Source organism: Orcinus orca, chromosome 21, assembly GCF_937001465.1.
Source record: "Orcinus orca chromosome 21, mOrcOrc1.1, whole genome shotgun sequence".
NCBI lineage: Eukaryota > Metazoa > Chordata > Mammalia > Artiodactyla > Delphinidae > Orcinus > Orcinus orca.
The window spans coordinates 863,011-881,688 of NC_064579.1; the positions used below are offsets into that span (position 1 = coordinate 863,011).

Genomic DNA, 18,678 nt, shown 5'->3' on the forward strand with positions numbered 1-18,678 from the left:
GAGTCCGCCTGCTGATGCAGGGGACACGGGTTTGTGCCCCGGTCCAGGAAGATTCCACATGCCGCGGAGCTGCTGGGCCTGTGAGCCATGGCCGCTGAGCCTGCACGTCCGGAGCCTGTGCTCCGCAATGGGAGAGGCCACAACAGTGAGAGGCCCGCACACCTCAAGAAAAAAAAAAGAAAAAAAAAGATAAGAAATAAAAAGTGTTGGTAAGGATGTGAAGAAAAGAGAACCCTAGTACACTGTTGATGGAACGTAAATTAGCGCAACCTCCAGCGTGTGGAGGTTCCTCAAAAAATTAAAAATAGAACTACCATATGATACAGCAATTCCACTTATGGGTATTTACCTGAAGAAAACAAAAACACTAATTAGAAAAGATATCTGCACCCCTATGTTCACTGCAGAATTATTTACAATAGCAAGATATGGAAACAACCTAAGTGCCCATCGATGGATGAATGGATAAAGAAACTGTGGTATATATATATATATTATATATAGTTTATATAATGGGATATTATTCAGCCATAAAAAAGAATGAAATCTTGCCATTTGCAACAATATGATTGGACCTTGAGGACATTATGCTAAATGAAATAAGTCAGAGGAAGACACATACTGAATGGTCTCACTTACATGTGGAATCTTAAAAAAAAAACAAAAACAAAAACAAGTTCACATATGCAGAGGAGAGACTGGAAGTTGTCAGAAGGATGTGGGGGGAGGTGAAACGGGTAAAGTGATTCAAAAGGTACACACTTCCAGCTATAAAATAATCATGGGGATGCAATATACAGCACGGGGACCATAGTTAATAATACTGTCTTGCATATTTGAAAGTTGATAAGAGAGTAGATCTTAAAAGTCCTCATCACAAGAAAAATAATTTCTGTAACTACGTATGGTGATGGACTTACTGTGGTGATCATTTCACAACATATACAATAATGAATCATTACATTGTACCCCTGAAACTAATATAATATTGTATGTCAATTATACTTCAAAAAAGAATTCTCGAAATCATGGAGAAACAAGCCTGCTCCAAAAGATGAGCTTCAGAAAAACCGTGGCCCTTCTAAGACTGACCCTGCTTGAGGCCCAGTAAATGAAATGGATTTCTTTCTACTCTGAGTAGCAAACTCCTTAAAAGAAAATGGCTGAAGGAAAAAAAAAGAAGAAGAAAAAGAACTATTTGGCAAGTCTTCTGCAGACTTGGTCACAGCTTCACAGTAGAAATGTGAAGTAAAGAAGTTTATCATAAGGGATTCTGAGCAACTGGATATAGGTTTCCCAAAAGACTATGGGGGCCACGTCCATGAAACCACAATTACGAATCATACACACATTCCCTAGGAACTAGGCCCAGTCATTTTTAGGAAAAGATTCTTTGTTTGTTTTGTCTTATTTTGTGTTGTTGCCACTAGAATATAAACTCCAAAAGAGAAGCACTTTGTCTGATTTCTTTACCATTATATCCCCAGAGCCTAGAATAACAGTACCGAGCAAAATGGATATATTTGTTGAATCAATGAATGAATGAAGAATGTCCTATAACCAACAGGATACCATTTAATAGAACCTCAAAAGAGAAACAGAAAGAAGCCTCCCAAAACCCAAGCAAAATACTACACGTCAATGCCACCTAAGTTCTGTCCCCTACTCCCAAGTACAGGCTGAAGAGAATGCTGGAAACATTGCGGGGGGTGGGGGTGGGGGGCGGGGTCATCCTTCCTAACAAGTAGCTTGCAGTCCAGCAACTCTATCTGCATATATGTTCTCTTGCAGAGAGCAGTGGTAAAGCAGTGGTAAAGTTAAGTGGGGACAACCTTGGCCATAGTTCTAGAATTCACCATGATCCTACATGGGTTGTTACCATTAAACATTAATTTCTCAATTGTTTAACTTACTCTCTAAATGCTATGTTGCCCTATATGGTAGCCACAGCCACATATAACTACTTAAAAATTAATTAAAATTAAACTGAAAATCCAGTGCTCAATACCATATGTTGCTAGTGGCTATCATATTGCACCAGAGATACAGAATATTTTTCCATGCTCACAGAGAAGTCTGTTTGAAAGCACTGCCCTAGAACCTTCCTACTCAAAATGTGGCCAGGGGACAGCAGCATAGGTATCACCCAGGAGTCTGTTCAAAATGCAGACTCAAGTACCATCTCAGACCTTCCTAATCAGAATCTGTATTTCTAAAAAGAACCCCAGGTAATCTGTATACACTTTAAAATATGGTAGTACTTCTCCAGAGAACTACAACAATATCTAGAAGTTGTTCTGACTACATTTAAATGGTTAATTTTTATTCTGAAAGATAATCTTAAGAGTTCCTACCTCCTAACTGAAAGGTCCAAGTGTTCAATCAAGTAAACAAGAGGTAAAGAAAACATGCAGCCTCTCCTTCCAATCAAGAGAAAGCCTTGTGCATTCTGGTCTGGGTTTGCCATCCAGCTGGTCCAGGATCCTTTCAGCAGAGGAAGAGAACCACCTCGACTGTGATGGGACCTGTCTTTAGTTTATAGCTCACAGTGAATTTCTCCCACAGTGAATGGTCAATGACTCTACCTTTAGGCAAAAGACCATAAAGTCCTAAAAAAAAACCTACAAATGTCAAACTGAGCATTAGTAAATGCCTGTACATTAACATCTGTACATAGCCTTAAAGAAATTACATTGTAGCTTAAAAGAAAGAAGCTGAGGGAAAGGTAAGGTTTTTCTGGTTTTAAAAACTGGGAGATTTTCCCAGACTTTCAAGGTTCATGTCACTGGATATATCACTTGTAAAATAAAAATGCATAGGCAAATTCACTCTCGTGTGGCACTTTCAAGACAGCACTATTTTTTATAAGTACAGTTGAGCACATTTTCAATCCTTTACAAATCATGGCTAACCCAGCCACTAGAAGTCAGTTTCTCTCCTTCCCTTGTAGGTTGTTCATAAATGCAGTAATGCCCTTGGTGCTCTCTGTTCCCTAATGAATATCAGCTACCGAACATATTAAAACGTATATAATCAGTTAGTGTGATAAAAGAACTATAAATTCTTAAGTTATTTCAACACTGGAAAACTTACAGAAACAACCTTAAAGACACACTGCCCCCGACCTGTCAGGAAGGAATTCAATCCCATGGACAGATGGGTGCCTAATTGTCCCCTTTAGTCTGAAATTTCATAAATCAATTAAAAAAAATTGAAGACAAAGGTCCAATTTACAAAGCAACATAAAAAGTAAGCCTTGCAGAGCAAAAAATCTCAAATACATTTTATCTATAAGTAATCATAATCCTTAACTGTGAATAACAATGATCAATGTTTCTAACAATCAATAAACCCCTCCAGTATCACAGTGATGCATGCATGGTTTCGATTTGCAGTGCAGTAGAAAAAGTTTTATTTAAAAAAAGGAAACAAACAGGAGAATAATCCATTTTTACTAAGCAATAGAAAATACATTTAGTATGATAAAGGTGATATAAAATGAGTATGAGTAATGATAATTTGCTAAATGAGTAATCTAAGTACATTATACTTTGTTACACACTCTTAATAAAAGTCCCACTTTGGAGACGGCTACAGTATGTAGTTGAGGATGCTGGCTATTACCTGGTCACTAATAACTCTCTAAAAGCACAGATATTTAAGGTATTTATATGTTACAAAACCCAGGAAAAGGTCTGCCGACCACTACACAAGCTATTAGCATGTGCACACGAGACAGTTCTATTAATTGGACACTCTTTCCCCAAGTGATTAATAGTTACAGCTGTGCTCATCACAAACTAAATTTCACATACTAATGATCCAGAACCCAATTTTTCTCCTTCAATTCTAGTCCCTGGGGAAATGAGACTAGCTTTCCATTCCAGTCAACTGCAGAGGAGCTCTGTGGGCTAGGAGCAGCAGCACACAACACACGGTAGGTAAGACAAGTGCACTAAGGAGCAGCCCAGTGACCCTAACCCAGGCCTCTGCCAGCGTGCAGAGACCTGGCACTCATCACAGAGGAGAAATTCTAAGCTGCAAGAGCTGAATTTAGATCTATCTTTAAAATCATTGTTTTTAAAAGCTGGTTTCCTTTTCTCAATCAGTAGGATTCTCCACTTTGACCTATCATCCACTCTCATTTGTTTCTTCTTATATCCACACTTTGTGCTTCTCCTTCCAGTCTTAGCGCTTCTGATCATCATTGCTCCTCTGATTTCATCCATTCTATCCTTTTTCTACTTCTTCCTGTTAGGAATCCACACCTTTAAAAACCCAATTTTATGTTCTAATTTTTTCCAGCTTTATTGAGATGTAATCCATATATAACATTGTGTAGGTTCAGGGTATACAACGTGTTGATTTGATAAACTTAGAGATTGAAAAATGATCACCACTATAGCTTGAGCTAACACCTCTGCCACATCATACAATTACTTCCTTTTTTGTGGTGAAAACATTTAAGATCTACTCTCTTAGCAGCTTCAAAGTACATCATACAATATTATTAACTATAATCACGATGCTTTACATCAGAGCCCCAGAACTTATTCATCTTGTAACTGTAAGTTTGTACCCTTGACCAGCATCTCCCCATTTTCCCCACCCTGACAGCCCCTGGTCACCACCACTTTACTCTCTGAAAACCCAATTTTTAAATTTCTCTGATCTTCACTGATTTTGTTTTCTCTTTATTTTTAAAAGCAAAAGTTTAAGCTTTTAAAGAACTCCACAGTCTTGTTTATAGCAGGCTCTCTTCTGCTAAAGTTAACACAGATGTGGTGGTATTAATATAAGTTCTTATTTAAGATATTTTATTAAATATTTTAATATTTTAAAATTGAAATATTAAAGAAATTTAATACTTAAGTTGAAATTCAAAATACTATACAATTCTTTTTCTTAAAAATCACAAATGCCAAGCGGCTGGAGTGCCTAGCAGTGATGATCCACTACAGCTGTGGACTTCCCTAAACCGCTGTGTGCCAAGACAGATGTCAAGTGCAGTGGAAAACAACAGCTTCACTCAGCCTCCAGCCTGTCACAAGCCTCAGCTGATCCATATTTGCATTCAGTAGTTTTCATGCTCAATAAGAGACCCACAGTTTTGGTAAGGATTCAGGCTGCAAATTGACATGAGCAATAATTCCAAGCGTCTCTGAAAATGCAAATTTCACCGAAGTCAAGTTCCCTGGTGAGAGAGAAATAAATCTTGAACTACTCTAAAAGTGACACTTTCCACAGATAAGAAAAACACACCCCCATGTGTAAACTGAGGAAAAATAAACCTCCAGCAGAGGCCACCTCAGCCTCAAGGACAGTGCTCAAGGAGCGGCTGTGGTGCTGCCTGGGGCTAGCACCGTTCTCCTCCAGAGACTCCGGCAGAGCAGGGGGAAAGCAGTCTGAGCTCTTTAAGAGAAACTCCTCCCCATTCCCATCCAGTGCCACAACATGATGGCTTTCTAAAACTACAGGGGTAGCTGGTTTCCTCTTTCTTTCTATATAATACATCAGAAACAGGGAGAAACAGGATGATAGAATTCTGTGTTCCCAGGAAAGCCGTTTGAACAACAACAAAAAACAATGAAAGGAAATAAAATTACAGGTAAGAATAATATTCTGTTTTCTATTTAAAAATAAAAATTTTGAAAAATCCAATGTCAGATGCTAAAATAAACCTTCCACGTTAAAGCCAGGGGAGGTTCTGGGCAACAGCACTCGGAGGGCAGGTGGTGTCTTTCTGGCAGCTGGGGAATTAAAGAACGGCTGGTGTGGACACCCCGGATAAATGCAGTATGTGCTTCTCTAGTCAGGATTCAGCAAAACCTCATCCAGCCCCAGCAGTCTCCTACTGGGATGGTCAAAAGACAAGACTAGTAAGCAAAAGCAGTCAATAATACAGACGGATCATTTTACAGCAGCATTTTACAAAAGATAGATATACAAAATATATTTGCCTGCATAGACCTACAAATAGAGGTTACTCACAGAGATTACTGTAGCTCCAGCAGTTACCCATTGATCATAGAAAATGCCCAGTTCATCAGCTTAACGCTTGAGAAAAGTTAGCTAGAAAAGAAGCTGGCTAATTCAAAATCTGCCGTTCTAGTAACTGGAAGCAAATGAGTTTCAGATTTCCTGGCAGCCCCTGTGGCCCTGCAATGCACAGGGTGATGTCCATGGAAGCGCTCTGAGCACCAGGAGCCCGGCTGAGCGAGCTGCCGCCTCTCCCTGTGTCACAAAGGCACAGCAGCCTGCCCTCACGCTCCCGTCTGCCTCTGCGCTCTCCACCTTGGTAGCTTACCGAAAACAACCACCGTAGGGCCTTTCTATATTTGTGAAAACTACTTCCAAGGAGATAATGGAGATGACGGGAGTGAGCTTTAATGTAACCATTTCCCCAGTGCAGCAGCAGGAACCCCAGCAAAGCCTCGGAGAGGACTGTACCACCCCGGGTGACATCAGAGGTGGGGCTGTCATCTCAGAATTATGCAGCATTTTCTCTGATGCAAGAAGGACACGCGTGAAAGGAGATGGATGGGCTCCCTTTTAAAGGGTTTAATTCTTGTGTTATTTAACCAGAAAAGGCAAAAGCAAATGTAATGTTGAACAACTGCCGTGGGAGGATCTCAATCCTGCTTTCCCAGTCCTCATCTCATGGCTAAATGATGCTGCCAACTAAAGTCATTTTACTGACGACTGCATTACCATTCTTGCAATTAAATTCTTATTTAATGGGTAGCTGATATTACTTGGAAAATGTGACATGAAAAAATTCGAAGACATTAACATTTAGTTTTAAATATGATGACATAAAACTTTTACATCACCAATGGTACCTCAGATGTATGCAATACCTTTCTACACAATCTCAATAAAAATACTAAATGAAAAACTAATGGTTTTGTAGATGAGAAAAGTGAAGTGAAAAATAGCACGAGATGAAGAGCATAGTGTAATATTGGTCCTTAGTCTTAGTAACAGAGGTTAATACAAACATTGAAAATATCTCATCTTCTATAACCTTAATTTTCCAACTAGTATAAAAAGCAAAGGCCAATACAAAGCAATTGATGATTATTTTTATTCACTCCGTATGCATTTACTGAGTACCTAATAGGTGTGAGATAATGTGCTGAGTTTAATTTGGAGTATACATTTCTCATAAATAATATAGCCAGAATAGAAAATATTTATAAAATGCTTACTATGTGCCAGGCACCACACTAAGCAGCTTTATTGTATTAACTTATCTATTCCTACCAGCAGCCCTGTGGGATAGCTACCATAATTAACCCATTTTACAGATAAAACTACTGAAACACAAGAAGTATCTGACTTGTATGAGTTCACATGGCTAAAACCGGCACAGGTAGGATTCAATTACAGGCACTAAGGCTGCAAAGTCCACCCTCTCAGTCCATAAAGCTACACTGACTCCTGGGGGCTTCCTTGTCAAGTAAAACAATTCCAAAGGAAGAATATAATTTTCAGAATTTGGAACCACAGCAAGTCAAAAATAGCAAGAAGATTCACCCAAATATAAGAGGATAAAGGCAGAGAGTACACCTAGAGAAAGCATACGAAGATAGTGAAAATGACACCCAGGAGAGGAATTTCAGTGTTGACTGCTCCAGTGACCTTGGGCCAATGGCTTTAAATCTTTCGGCTTTAGTTTCCTTACTTCTGAGCTATAGATTTTTAAGTTATAAAAGCACGGTTAAAGCGCACAATCTAGACTTGTAGTCTGGGTTCCATCACTTTCCAATTATGTCCCTCAAGCAAGATTTAACCTCTGAGGGGCTCAATTTTCTCATCCAAAAAAAATGAGGAAAACAATGAGGTTGTTCTGAGAATTAAATTAACTATTCATATAAATATATAAAGCACTCATACTAGCAACTAGTATATAATAAAAGCTCAAGATTATTATTGTTACTATAATCATTACTTTTAGCATTATTACTGCATTTTTAAACTACAACTGCCAGCTTCCTCCCTTTTCAAAAACTTCTCCAAGAAGAGCTGCAATTTTTCCAGAGTTGGTAGGAAAAGCAGAAAGGACAACCTTTGCTGGTGTCATACAAACATTAACCAACCCATGAATCACCAACTCTCTGTGAGATATAAGCTGAAGTTGTTGGGTGTGCTTTCCAAGAAAGCTCCTTACAAGGGGAAAAAACTCAAATACATGAATGAGGGTGCTGAATAAAGTTACTGAGATTATAAAAAGGCTACATAACTAAGATGATCCCCTTAAATGCATCTACCAGTGACTGTGAGGAAATGAAACTGTCTCAACCACACAACTGTCTCATTTCCAAATGTCTAGCGTTTCACATTAGGCTTTAATTAACAATATCTTTGACAGACATCCTAAAACTCACCATTTTAAAAAGTAAAGCTTGAAAATAAATTTGTTACATATTCTCTAGTCTCTCATGTACACTATCTCTAAAAAATATACATGTGGAAACAGCACCTGAGTCTACGACTGGGTTGGCAGTGACATCCTGAGTCTTTGACTGTCTGGTTTTGTTTTGTTTCTGAAATGTAACCTAATAAAGCTGCCATTATCCTTGAAAGACAGATAATATCAATAATATTCAGATGAGAGAACCATTAAAAAATTTACCAACCAATATTCTGTTTATATCTCCTCTGTAAAAGATAATTTGTTTTTCTAGAAATATCACTGACAGACTGTACCAATCAAAAAAGCTAGATTTATAAAATACACTTTTTCATTAAAATTTAAGATCTTCTAAACAAAAGTATACAACAGCCAACTGCAACCAATGTTTTTTAATGAAGAAAGTATGAAATTTAAATTATAAAGTATTTTGAGTGTTAACATAAAGTTTGTATTGACTGTATCTTCTTATTTTCTGTGTTGACGCTCTGGCATTTGGGGCCCTGATCTTGGAGAGTCAGCCCCTCCCAGGGCTAGCTATTTCCTGAAGAGAGCAAAGGACTCCCCTGGGAGTACACTTCTGATGCACCAATCAACCAATCCAGAGCCACACCCCATGCATCTCCTTCCTCAACCTCTCCCACCTAAGCCAATATTCCCCGGCTCTACATCACCCAAGGGCCTGGCATGGGACAACTAGGAACTACCCCTAGACTTTAACCCTTGAAATTATTCAAACTATATAATCCTAAGCTTACGCAGGTATCTACCCTGCCTTACCCATTCCTTCCAGCAAAAACCCCATTAAAGGCTGGGCTGTGCTCTTCCCCACCCCCCTCTATCCCCATGTGGCCCTGCAGGTGTTTCTAGAGATCTGTGAGTACACTTCTTTCTTCATGACAATTATTCCCGTGTCTGTGTGACTTACCATACCTGATTAAAACAAATCCTAAATACAAATCTTGTAAGAAAGTTTTAAGAGAAATGAATAATTAATTATTCTTGAATAACAAAATTTAAAATCAGTAATGTATTTCTAGACTTTATTGTCACTAGCACTGACAAGCTGTAGGTAATAAATTGCTATTTGATATAACGTGTTACTTCTCAAAAATTTCCAACAAAGTAATACAAACAGGCAAGCAAACTACTGTTATCCAATTTAGTATAAAATTTTAGAATTAAAAATATTTTACAAATAAAGACTGTATAATGCCAATTTTGTCACAACATATGATATTTTATTATTTGCCTTTATTACTTACTAAATCCATGAGGAGACAAGATTATCAGAAGAACTGGTAACAATAGTTCCTTACTTGAAATAACTTCGTTTTATTGAGCAAATTTCAACAAATAAGAAGCCAGTTTTCCAGGCTTCCCTGGTGGCGCGGTGGTTGGGGGTCCGCCTGCCGATGCAGGGGACGTGGGTTCGTGCCCCGGTCTGGGAGGATCCCACATGCCGCGGAGCGGCTGGGCCCGTGAGCCATGGCCGCTGAGCCTGAGTGTCTGGAGCCTGTGCTCCGCAATGGGAGAGGCCACAACAGTGAGAGGCCCGCGTACCGCAAAAAAAAAAAAAAAGAAGAAGCCAGTTTTCCTCTCTCAAGTTATTTATTTTTTAATTCTGGTTCTTAGATGTTAACAAATATACGCAGTGCCAATTTCAGGATTATAAAAATTTAGTTTTTACATATTAGTCTACTGTCTCTATTATAAGGTACATCTGAATGTTTAAGATTAACATAGAAAACAGAATCCAGGAAGACATAACATGAAAATAAATCCAAGTGAGCAGAGAGGACAGGTGTGCACACCAAGACTAGAAATAATGACAGTTATGCCAGAGCTTTATACTCTGAACATTGTTTTAAAAAAATAACAAAAATTCACTTGTAACTTATAAGAAATATATACACAGCCCTACTAGTAAGCTTGTAGGGAAACATACCTTACAAAAAGTGTATATGTCTGAAACCTCCTGTTCAGTAAAGATATAATTTAAAATCACCTACAAACTCTCCAACTCTCCCAGGACTGCTTGGCAGGACGACCACAGTCAGTGGACCTGAGGGTCTGCATTGGTGAGGAGAGGGTGAGCCGTCTCAGAGTGCAGAACCACTGCGCCTTCTCTGCGCTACAGACTGTGTGGGGAGGCGGCGGGGGTGGAGGGTGGAGACCTGGAGGAGGAGAGACTGGGCAAGATGCTATTTACCTATAAAGCTACCCTGTCACCCTCCAAGTCACTCCCCACTGTGTTCCTGCTCCCCCACCAGCTGTGATGACAAGGAAAGAGCAGGAAACAGAACTGCAGCAGGTCTTGTTGTCAGTCCCTATTTACCCAGTGCTTACTACACAGCAGACACCCAATTAACTGTTTCATTTAACCCTTAAAATCTCCTAAGAAGTAAAGACCAGGTATACCTAAATATAAGGCAACCCAATGGACAAAAAGTCGTTGGCTACACTTTAAGGATGTACATTAAATAATCAAATAGCTTCTCATAATATTTTATGTTAATTGTGTACATATATAAAATAACATACTACATAAAACAATAAAAATACTTGCTCTGACTTACATTTCTGGGAATTATCAGAGTCAAGCTTTTCACATGCAATTGTCATTAGAATCTTTGCTACCACCACAGTCTCATTTTCAGTTATATTACATCTTAGGTTCTGCTTTAAGTTGAGATACAGCAATTTTTAAAGCTGTGTGATGCTGTAGCTGGAAATTCTATCCTAATGCACAGAATCCATTCAGTGCTACACTCACTGTCTGACCTTTAAAAGTCACCTTTAAAAGCCAGTTTACAGTGACATCCAACACCTACAACTCCAGGATCATTTCTTCAGGTATAATTAATAAATGTGTGTTAAATTTGTTTCCTCCTCTTTGTTTAAACCTGTTTTAGTGATCTCTGTAAGCATCCCAACTAGAATTATCTGTAGTTATTTCAAGCTAATACGTATTCTCCAAAAGTTCTTTGTTATTCAAAAACAATCAAACATCCCTAATTCAGAAATGGTAAAAACTTGAATATAAAGCCACTCCTCCTTTTCTGATAATTTGGGGGTGTAGAGGATTTTTTTTTTAATTTTTTAAAATTTTACTGAAGCATAGTTGATTTACAATGCTGTGTTTAATTTCTGCTGTACAGCAAAGTGACTCAGTTATATGTATATGTATTCTTTTTCACATTCTTTTCCTTTATGGTTTAACACAGGCCACTGAATATAGTTCCCTGTGCTATACAGTAGGACCTTGTTGTTTATCCACCCTATTAGCAGTTTTTATCTGCTAATCCCAAACTCCCAGTCCCTCCCTCCCCCACTCCCCCCCCCTTGGCAACCACAAGTCTGTTCTCTACATCTGTCTGTTTTTGTTTCGTAGATATGTTCATTTGTGTCATTTTTTAGATTTCACATACAAGTAATATCATATGGTATTTGTCTTTCTCTTTCTGACTTACTTCACTTAGTATGATAGTCTCTAGGTCCATCCATGCTGCTGCAAATGGCATTATTTCATTCTTTCTTATGGCTGAGTAATATTCCATTCCATATGTACCACATCTTCTTTATCCACTCATCTGTCGATGGACACTTAGGTTGTTTCCATGTCTTAGCTATTGTAAATAGTGCTGCTATGAACATAGGAGTGCATGTATCTTTACAAATTATAGTTTTGTCTGGGTATATGCCCAGAAGTGGGATTGCTGGATCTATGGTAGCTCTGCTTTTAGTTTTCTGAGGAACCTCCATACTATTTTCCAGAGTGGCTGCACCAATTTACACTCCCACCAAACAGTGTAAGAGGGTTCTCAGGGTATGGAGAATATTAACTCCTTTTTTACAGATAAGAGCATAGAGAGAGTTTAAGCCACCTGGCCAACATACAATTAGAAGATAAGAAGGGCAAGAAACATCCCTCAGATCAAATTAAAAAAAAAAAAAGAAGGAAAGGAATTTAGTTGGCAGCCCAAATGTGAGTCTAAGAAGAGCAGAAGGAAACAAAGCTTCTACTTCACACTGGGCTGTACTTCATTCCTGTCTTTTATTCTACCACAGTTTGGGAATTTAAACATTTTTCCCTCGTTGCGCATATTAACTTATTTACAATAATACTTATGTTATTTTCTATTATATATAAACCATGTAAACATCATTTATAATGAACATACAACGTGCCATTTAGTAATATAATTCAGTTACTGTTGACTACTCTGGTTATTCCCAATATTATCTTAGGTAGATTCTTATATTTACAACTGGCTAATTAATATTATTCAGAATGTAATCAAACTATAAGCCCCACTGACTCAAAGGAAACCTCCACGAAGTAAATGATTTGTATCTGTTTTGTTCACTGCTGTACCCCCATATCACTGAGATACCCAGGAAGCACAGATGTCAAACTGCAAAGTCAGGTTAAGATGGCATAAAACTCAGGTTGCATGTAACAGGCAAGGAGAATTTCTATGGTCAGTCAGGAAACTGCCATCCTCATGTATGGGGCCTGGGATGGAATCAGAACCCAAGGGTGCAAGAATAGCACTGGAGGAGAAAGAATGCTCCAGAGTCTTGGGCTAAAGGGGACACCATACGCAAAGGTAAAACTTGAAAGCAAATTCTAGGAGGAACTGAATCTTCCCCAAAGTAGAAAAGTCAATAATTATCCAAACGACATTGAAGTGGGCAACTGAAGTAGCCAGAGGGCCCTAGGATCTGTACTCATCAAGCCGATTTCTGGCTAGCCTTTAGTTAAATTAGGATTATAATTCTCTCTCCTATAAACTCCTTTATTTATTTGCCATTTCTTTTTATTTTCTTTCTTTCAGTAAGAGATTCTGTTCATAAACTCTCACCTTGTATCAGCTATGTTACAATAAAATGTAACATCCCACCCCTTGGCAGGGAAGCAGGACCACATGGACTCTAGATCCAGCCCTAAGAGCAGAGCGCAGTCCAGTCAGTCAAGGGATGGAAGGGTAGGAATTTCTTCTACAATCCCTCTCGTCCACTGGCTCGTGTGACAATATGCTACCCTAGTCGTCGTTCTATCGCTTCTGCCATTCTGCTATTTCCCCGGCTTCTGGCATTTCTTCTGCCCTTAAATTATAGGTTGTCCCAAAAATTGATTAGTTCTCAGCTCACTGCTCTTCTCACTTTGTATTCTTCACCTTCTAAAATGCAAGAGCTTGGAAGAAACATCTATCACCCAACAGACAAACTGGTATTGTGGCAAAAGTATTCTAAATGAGTTAATACACATAAAATACTTAAAACAGTGCCCAGCACTTAGGGAACAGTCAGTAAGATCTAGCTGATGTCACTACTATTACTACTGGGGATCGGCCTTTGTTCCATTACTTACCATGTGATTGGAACAAGTAATTTTGCCTTCCTGAGCCTCAGCTTTCATCTATTACTTTAAAAATTCTCCCTAAAAGTCAACTTATCCAGCCTTTTGTACTCACTAAAATAAAAATTTGCAATTAATTTTCAACATAATTTGAACAATTAATTACAAGATGTTTACCTCACAGGGCTGTTGTAAGATTAAACTGAGAAGGTTGCCTGAAAAGTTAACTGAAAACTACAAAATTGTATTTGAAAGGAAGGCTCTGCCCTGATCATTCCAGGTTCCCAGATCTGACATCTGCCCTGAGCTTCAGTCCACCTCACACTTCCATTGACTGGAAGTGCTCGTCAGACGGAGACTACTATACAGGAAAAGGGAAAGATGTCAAGAATTTAGTTAATTCGGAAGAAAATGTAATTGGCCAGACCAGACCTCTGAGGCAAGGGTCTAGATTTGGACCGGGATGACAGAACAAGGAGAAAAAACAAAGTAACTCTAGACCAGTTTGTATCCTTTAATTACAAGCCTCAAGAAAGCCAAACAGAAAATAAATCTTACCAAGTTAAAGGTGTCAAGGCTACATTCCGATCTGTGTTGGCAAAAAAACCACCCAACTTATGATAATGACAACATAATAAGAAAAAAAATACAAAGTAAACCACAGCCAGAAGCAGCTCACATACAGTCTAATTAGCTCACCTCTGGTGGAGGTCTCAGGAGTCTAGAAGGGATGTGTGTCTCAGGCTAAGAGTAGAAGGGAAGATTGTGAGTTTTGTCTGAAGAACTAACTTGAGCCAACATGCTCAAGAGAGCCTCTGGGAACTGCCCCGTGCTTCTCCCACAGACAGTGATCAAGTCGCTGGCATTTACAAGCCATGTGCTACACATCCACATTATTTCACCATGCAACCCACCGCCGTCACTCTTGGAAGGCACTACCAGGAAGAAGAAAAACTGGACTAAGGAAACAGATTCCCTCTTTCCTGGGACCCTGTAGGGGGAGTTCTGAGCAATTAAGGGCAGCCTACTCTCTGAATTGTGCCTACCATTCCCGGAAAGTTGGGTCTGGCCAGAGAAGCAGAAAAAGCAAAGAGTCAATAACTTCTAACTACCTGACAGATGTATCGTCACACTCAACATGCCAAAACCATAGTGATGAACTTCCCTATAAAACTAGCTCCTATTTCAGATGCACCACTAACCCCTCCGGTCACTTCAGTGACATACTTTAGATCCTCATATATTCCCTCGTATCTCCCCATATTGTCTCCAAGACTATTATTATTTTCTTAGAGTCTCACACATCTATCCCTCCATTTACATTCTTCTTATTACTATCTCTTCCTACAGTGGATACCATCTCTTCTCTAGCGTGCTTCAGGAATTAACTACTGGTCCTAAACAGCCTACCCACCTCAACACGAATTCATACCCTCCAATGCACTCTAGGCAACTTCACTAGATTAATCTTCCTAATACACTTTTCCGGTGGCATTGTTGTTACTACTGTCTACTACATACCTTTCCTTCCCCCAAACAAAACAAAACAGAAATTTTAAATGGATCCCCAATGCAACTAAATTAAAGCTGTAATTCTTTAATTCAGGAGTCAGCAGACTTTTTCTGTAAAGGACCAAAGAGTAAATATTTTAAGCTTCATGGGCCACAAAGTCATGATGCAAACACTCAACTCTGCCACTGTAGAAAAAGTCGTCAGAGACGATGATAAATTAACCCATGGCTGTGTCCCAATAAAACGTCATCTACAAAGACAAGAAATGAGTACAAGGGCCATAGTTTGCCAACTCCTGCTTAACCCTGTTACTCAAGACCCTTAGCAATCTGGCCACTAACTACTCTCACCTTATTCCCATACTGCCATCTTGATGGCTCTGTATATTAGGTTTTTCTTTTCAAATATAACACATACCAAATAAATTAAGAATGTTATAAGAAAAGTACTAGTTTTACAAATTAAAATACTGAGAACAGAGTGGTTAAGCAGCTTCCAGCCAGGACTAGAAGCCAGGGAAAGAGCCACTACCCACTGCTGCCTCTCCATTGGTCAACTCAGTGTCCCCTTAAGGGGCAAAATCGCCTGTGGACCTTGCTTCAACCAGTTATTCCCTCCTCCCCAAACTCTGTCTTACCCATCTTTCAAGTCCCCGCTCAAATCCCCCTTCTCACTGAAGTCCTGCATGCTTGACCCAACTCACAGTGACCGTTCCCTCCTTTCTACTCTTAAAACATGTATTGCCTGAACTTTTCTTTGGGTCCTTATATACTCATGATTTCATACTGGCTTCCCAACCTACTTCTTATGTTACATTTTCTATAGACTAGACAAGTATCATAGTGTTCAGAAGTTAAAAGATATTCATTAATTCTTTACTAGGATGATGATGTTAACTTACAAGGTAATCCATGGATATATGAACCTAAAATAATTTTCATCACACCCCATATTTATAAAGATTATGTCAAGTGGTCTCTGTACAGTAAATATGTCAATTTAATGGGGAAAGAAACTAAAAGTGTAAATTAATCCCTTTGACCTTTCTGGTATGGGGTACATCTTGCAAAAACAATTATGACAATATATCAATAGATTCACTAATTCAAGTACTTAAAAGAGCTTACTTTATGGTAAACACCTCATTAATGTAGTTGATTTAGGGTAATAGTTGAATCTGTAGGACTAGGAAAATATAATCCTCAGAGAAGTGGTTCTTAACTTTTTTGGCATCATGGACCTCTTTGAGAAAGCTATGGATCCTCTCCCAATAAAAACATCCAGATAGGGGCTTCCCTGATGGCACAGTGGTTTAGAATCCGCCTGCCAATGCAGGGGACACGGGTTCAATCACTGGCCCGGGAACACCCCACATGCCGCGGAGCAACTAAACCCGTGTGCCACAACTACTGAAGCCTGCATGCCTAGAACCCGTGCTCTGCATCAAGAGAAGCCACAGGAATGAGAAGCCAGTGCACTGCAACGAAGAGTAGCCCCCGCTCGCCACAACTAGAGAAAGCCCGCGTGCAGCAGCAAGGACCCAACACAGCCAAAAAAAAAAAAATCCAGATAAATATTCATACAAACTTCGCATTAAATGTCTGGGGGCTCACAGACGCTCTGAAGTTAAGAAACCCTCTCAGAGGGTCTCATGTTAAGCACTCACAGCCCTCACTCACCTAAGAAATTTTCCTTTTAATTCAAGTTATTCACATAAATTTCAATGCACCAAAAGGATCTGGCAGCAATTTTTTTTATTTTTACATTTTTATAGAGAAAACTCACACCCAAATTAGAAGATGTCAAAGATCATAAACAGCGGAAATGGGGAAATTTATGGTTAAGAGCAAATGGGTGGGAGGGGAGAGGGGAAATATCAGCAATGACAGAGATTTCAATTTCACTTCACTGCCTGCAAGGAAAACTTGGTGGCCTGGACACACGTCCACGCTGGAGGAGCATCAGCCCGGGCTCCTAGGGTAGCACACGTCACCATAAGACCTCGCACAGCAGAAGTGGCAATTTCACATCCTAAAACACTCATGCTAAGAAAATCAGCATGAGCAACTAATTATAAAATGTCCTTTAAAACTCAAATTCGGGGGACTTTCCTGGTGGCACAGTGGTTAAGAATCTGCCTGTCAATGCAGGGGACACGGGTTCAATCCCTGGTCCGGGAAGATCCCACATGCCGCGGAACAACTAAGCCCGTGTGCCACAGGTACTGAGCCTGCACTCTAGGGCCCACGAGCCACAACTACTGAGCCCACGCACCACAACTGCTGAGGCCCACACGCCTAGAGCCTGTGCTCAGCAACAAGAGAAGCTACTCCAATGAGAAGTCCGTGCACCGCAACAAAGAGTAGCCCCCGCTCGCCGCAACTAGAGAAAGCCCATGCACAGCAACAAAGACCCAACACAGCCATAAATAAATAATTTTTTTAAATAAATAAAACTCAAATTCGGAAATAAAAATGAGTTCCTAAAATAAATACCAGTGGAGTAACACACACACACTGTGAATGCAACAGCACATAAGTGACAAACACAATAATATTAATGATACATACATAGCTGCTGAATTCTAATTCCCTTTCATTTAATCTTTTTATTTAAAACAAATTTGTTAAATGTATTGCTAAACAGGATTTAATTTTTATGTCTTTTGTGCTGAGCATATGACAATGAAAGCAAGATGTCACAAAAATCTAAATTTTAAGATTGAAAATAAAATGGTTAAAATCAAACTATCTGTAGAAGTAACCCACTCTGATAGGTAAATTTATGAATATGGAATTTCAAAAACAGCCAAATTCCAATCAAGGTAACCAGGTATAGTCTCAGTCACATTTAGTGAAAGAAAAACCTGTAAATAAATTTGAGCCTTTCAGAATGACTGGTTCAATAACAGAGGCAGACTCTAAGGTACAGCGGGGACCCCCCCAAAGAAAGGGTCATCAATCAAACTGATAGGGATTAAATAAAGCTTCTCAAGACATACACTTCCAATGGCAACTTGCTGAACTGATTTAAGGTCTTCCACGATCACATCTTAATCCATTTCTCTACCTAAGCCAGTTTTCTGCCGTCCTCCACAACATCACTCTCATCTCCTCCTAGAACAGAACATCCTGCCTATTCTTTCCATATATTCAAATACTACCTACCCTGCCAGGCACAGAACAAACGAACATCCCTCCTAGAAGCCTCTGAGTGTGCCTTCATACCCTGCTGTGCTCTCCCTCTACTGTACCTAATATGATGACCACACACCCCTGACCTCCCAGGCTGCTCCTGATCTCAACAGTCTGTCTCCTGATAAGAACATATGTCTATCTCCATGCAGGATCATTAGCATGGAATCAGTCATCTGTTCATGAGACT

The 18,678-nt window shown here is 39.4% G+C and overlaps 1 protein-coding gene across 4 annotated transcripts in view; it reads right to left on the reverse strand.

Annotated features, from left to right (window-relative positions):
• The window catches only part of PSD3 (pleckstrin and Sec7 domain containing 3), a 571,701-nt gene that overhangs the window by 389,248 nt on the left and 163,775 nt on the right, over window positions 1–18,678 (reverse strand). Inside the window, exon 1 of one of the 4 annotated variants that reach the window (XM_049704183.1) lies at window positions 6,308–6,425. The exons of 2 other annotated variants lie outside the window; for them this stretch is intronic. Coding sequence is in view for 1 of the 2 variants with exons in the window: in XM_049704182.1 (XP_049560139.1) it covers window positions 5,992–6,022 (31 nt within the window). In the remaining variant the exon portion in view is untranslated. Of the gene's footprint in view, window positions 1–5,991; window positions 6,272–6,307; window positions 6,426–18,678 lie in introns of those variants that run through there. One more of the 4 variants, XM_049704182.1, reaches the window with a different exon arrangement.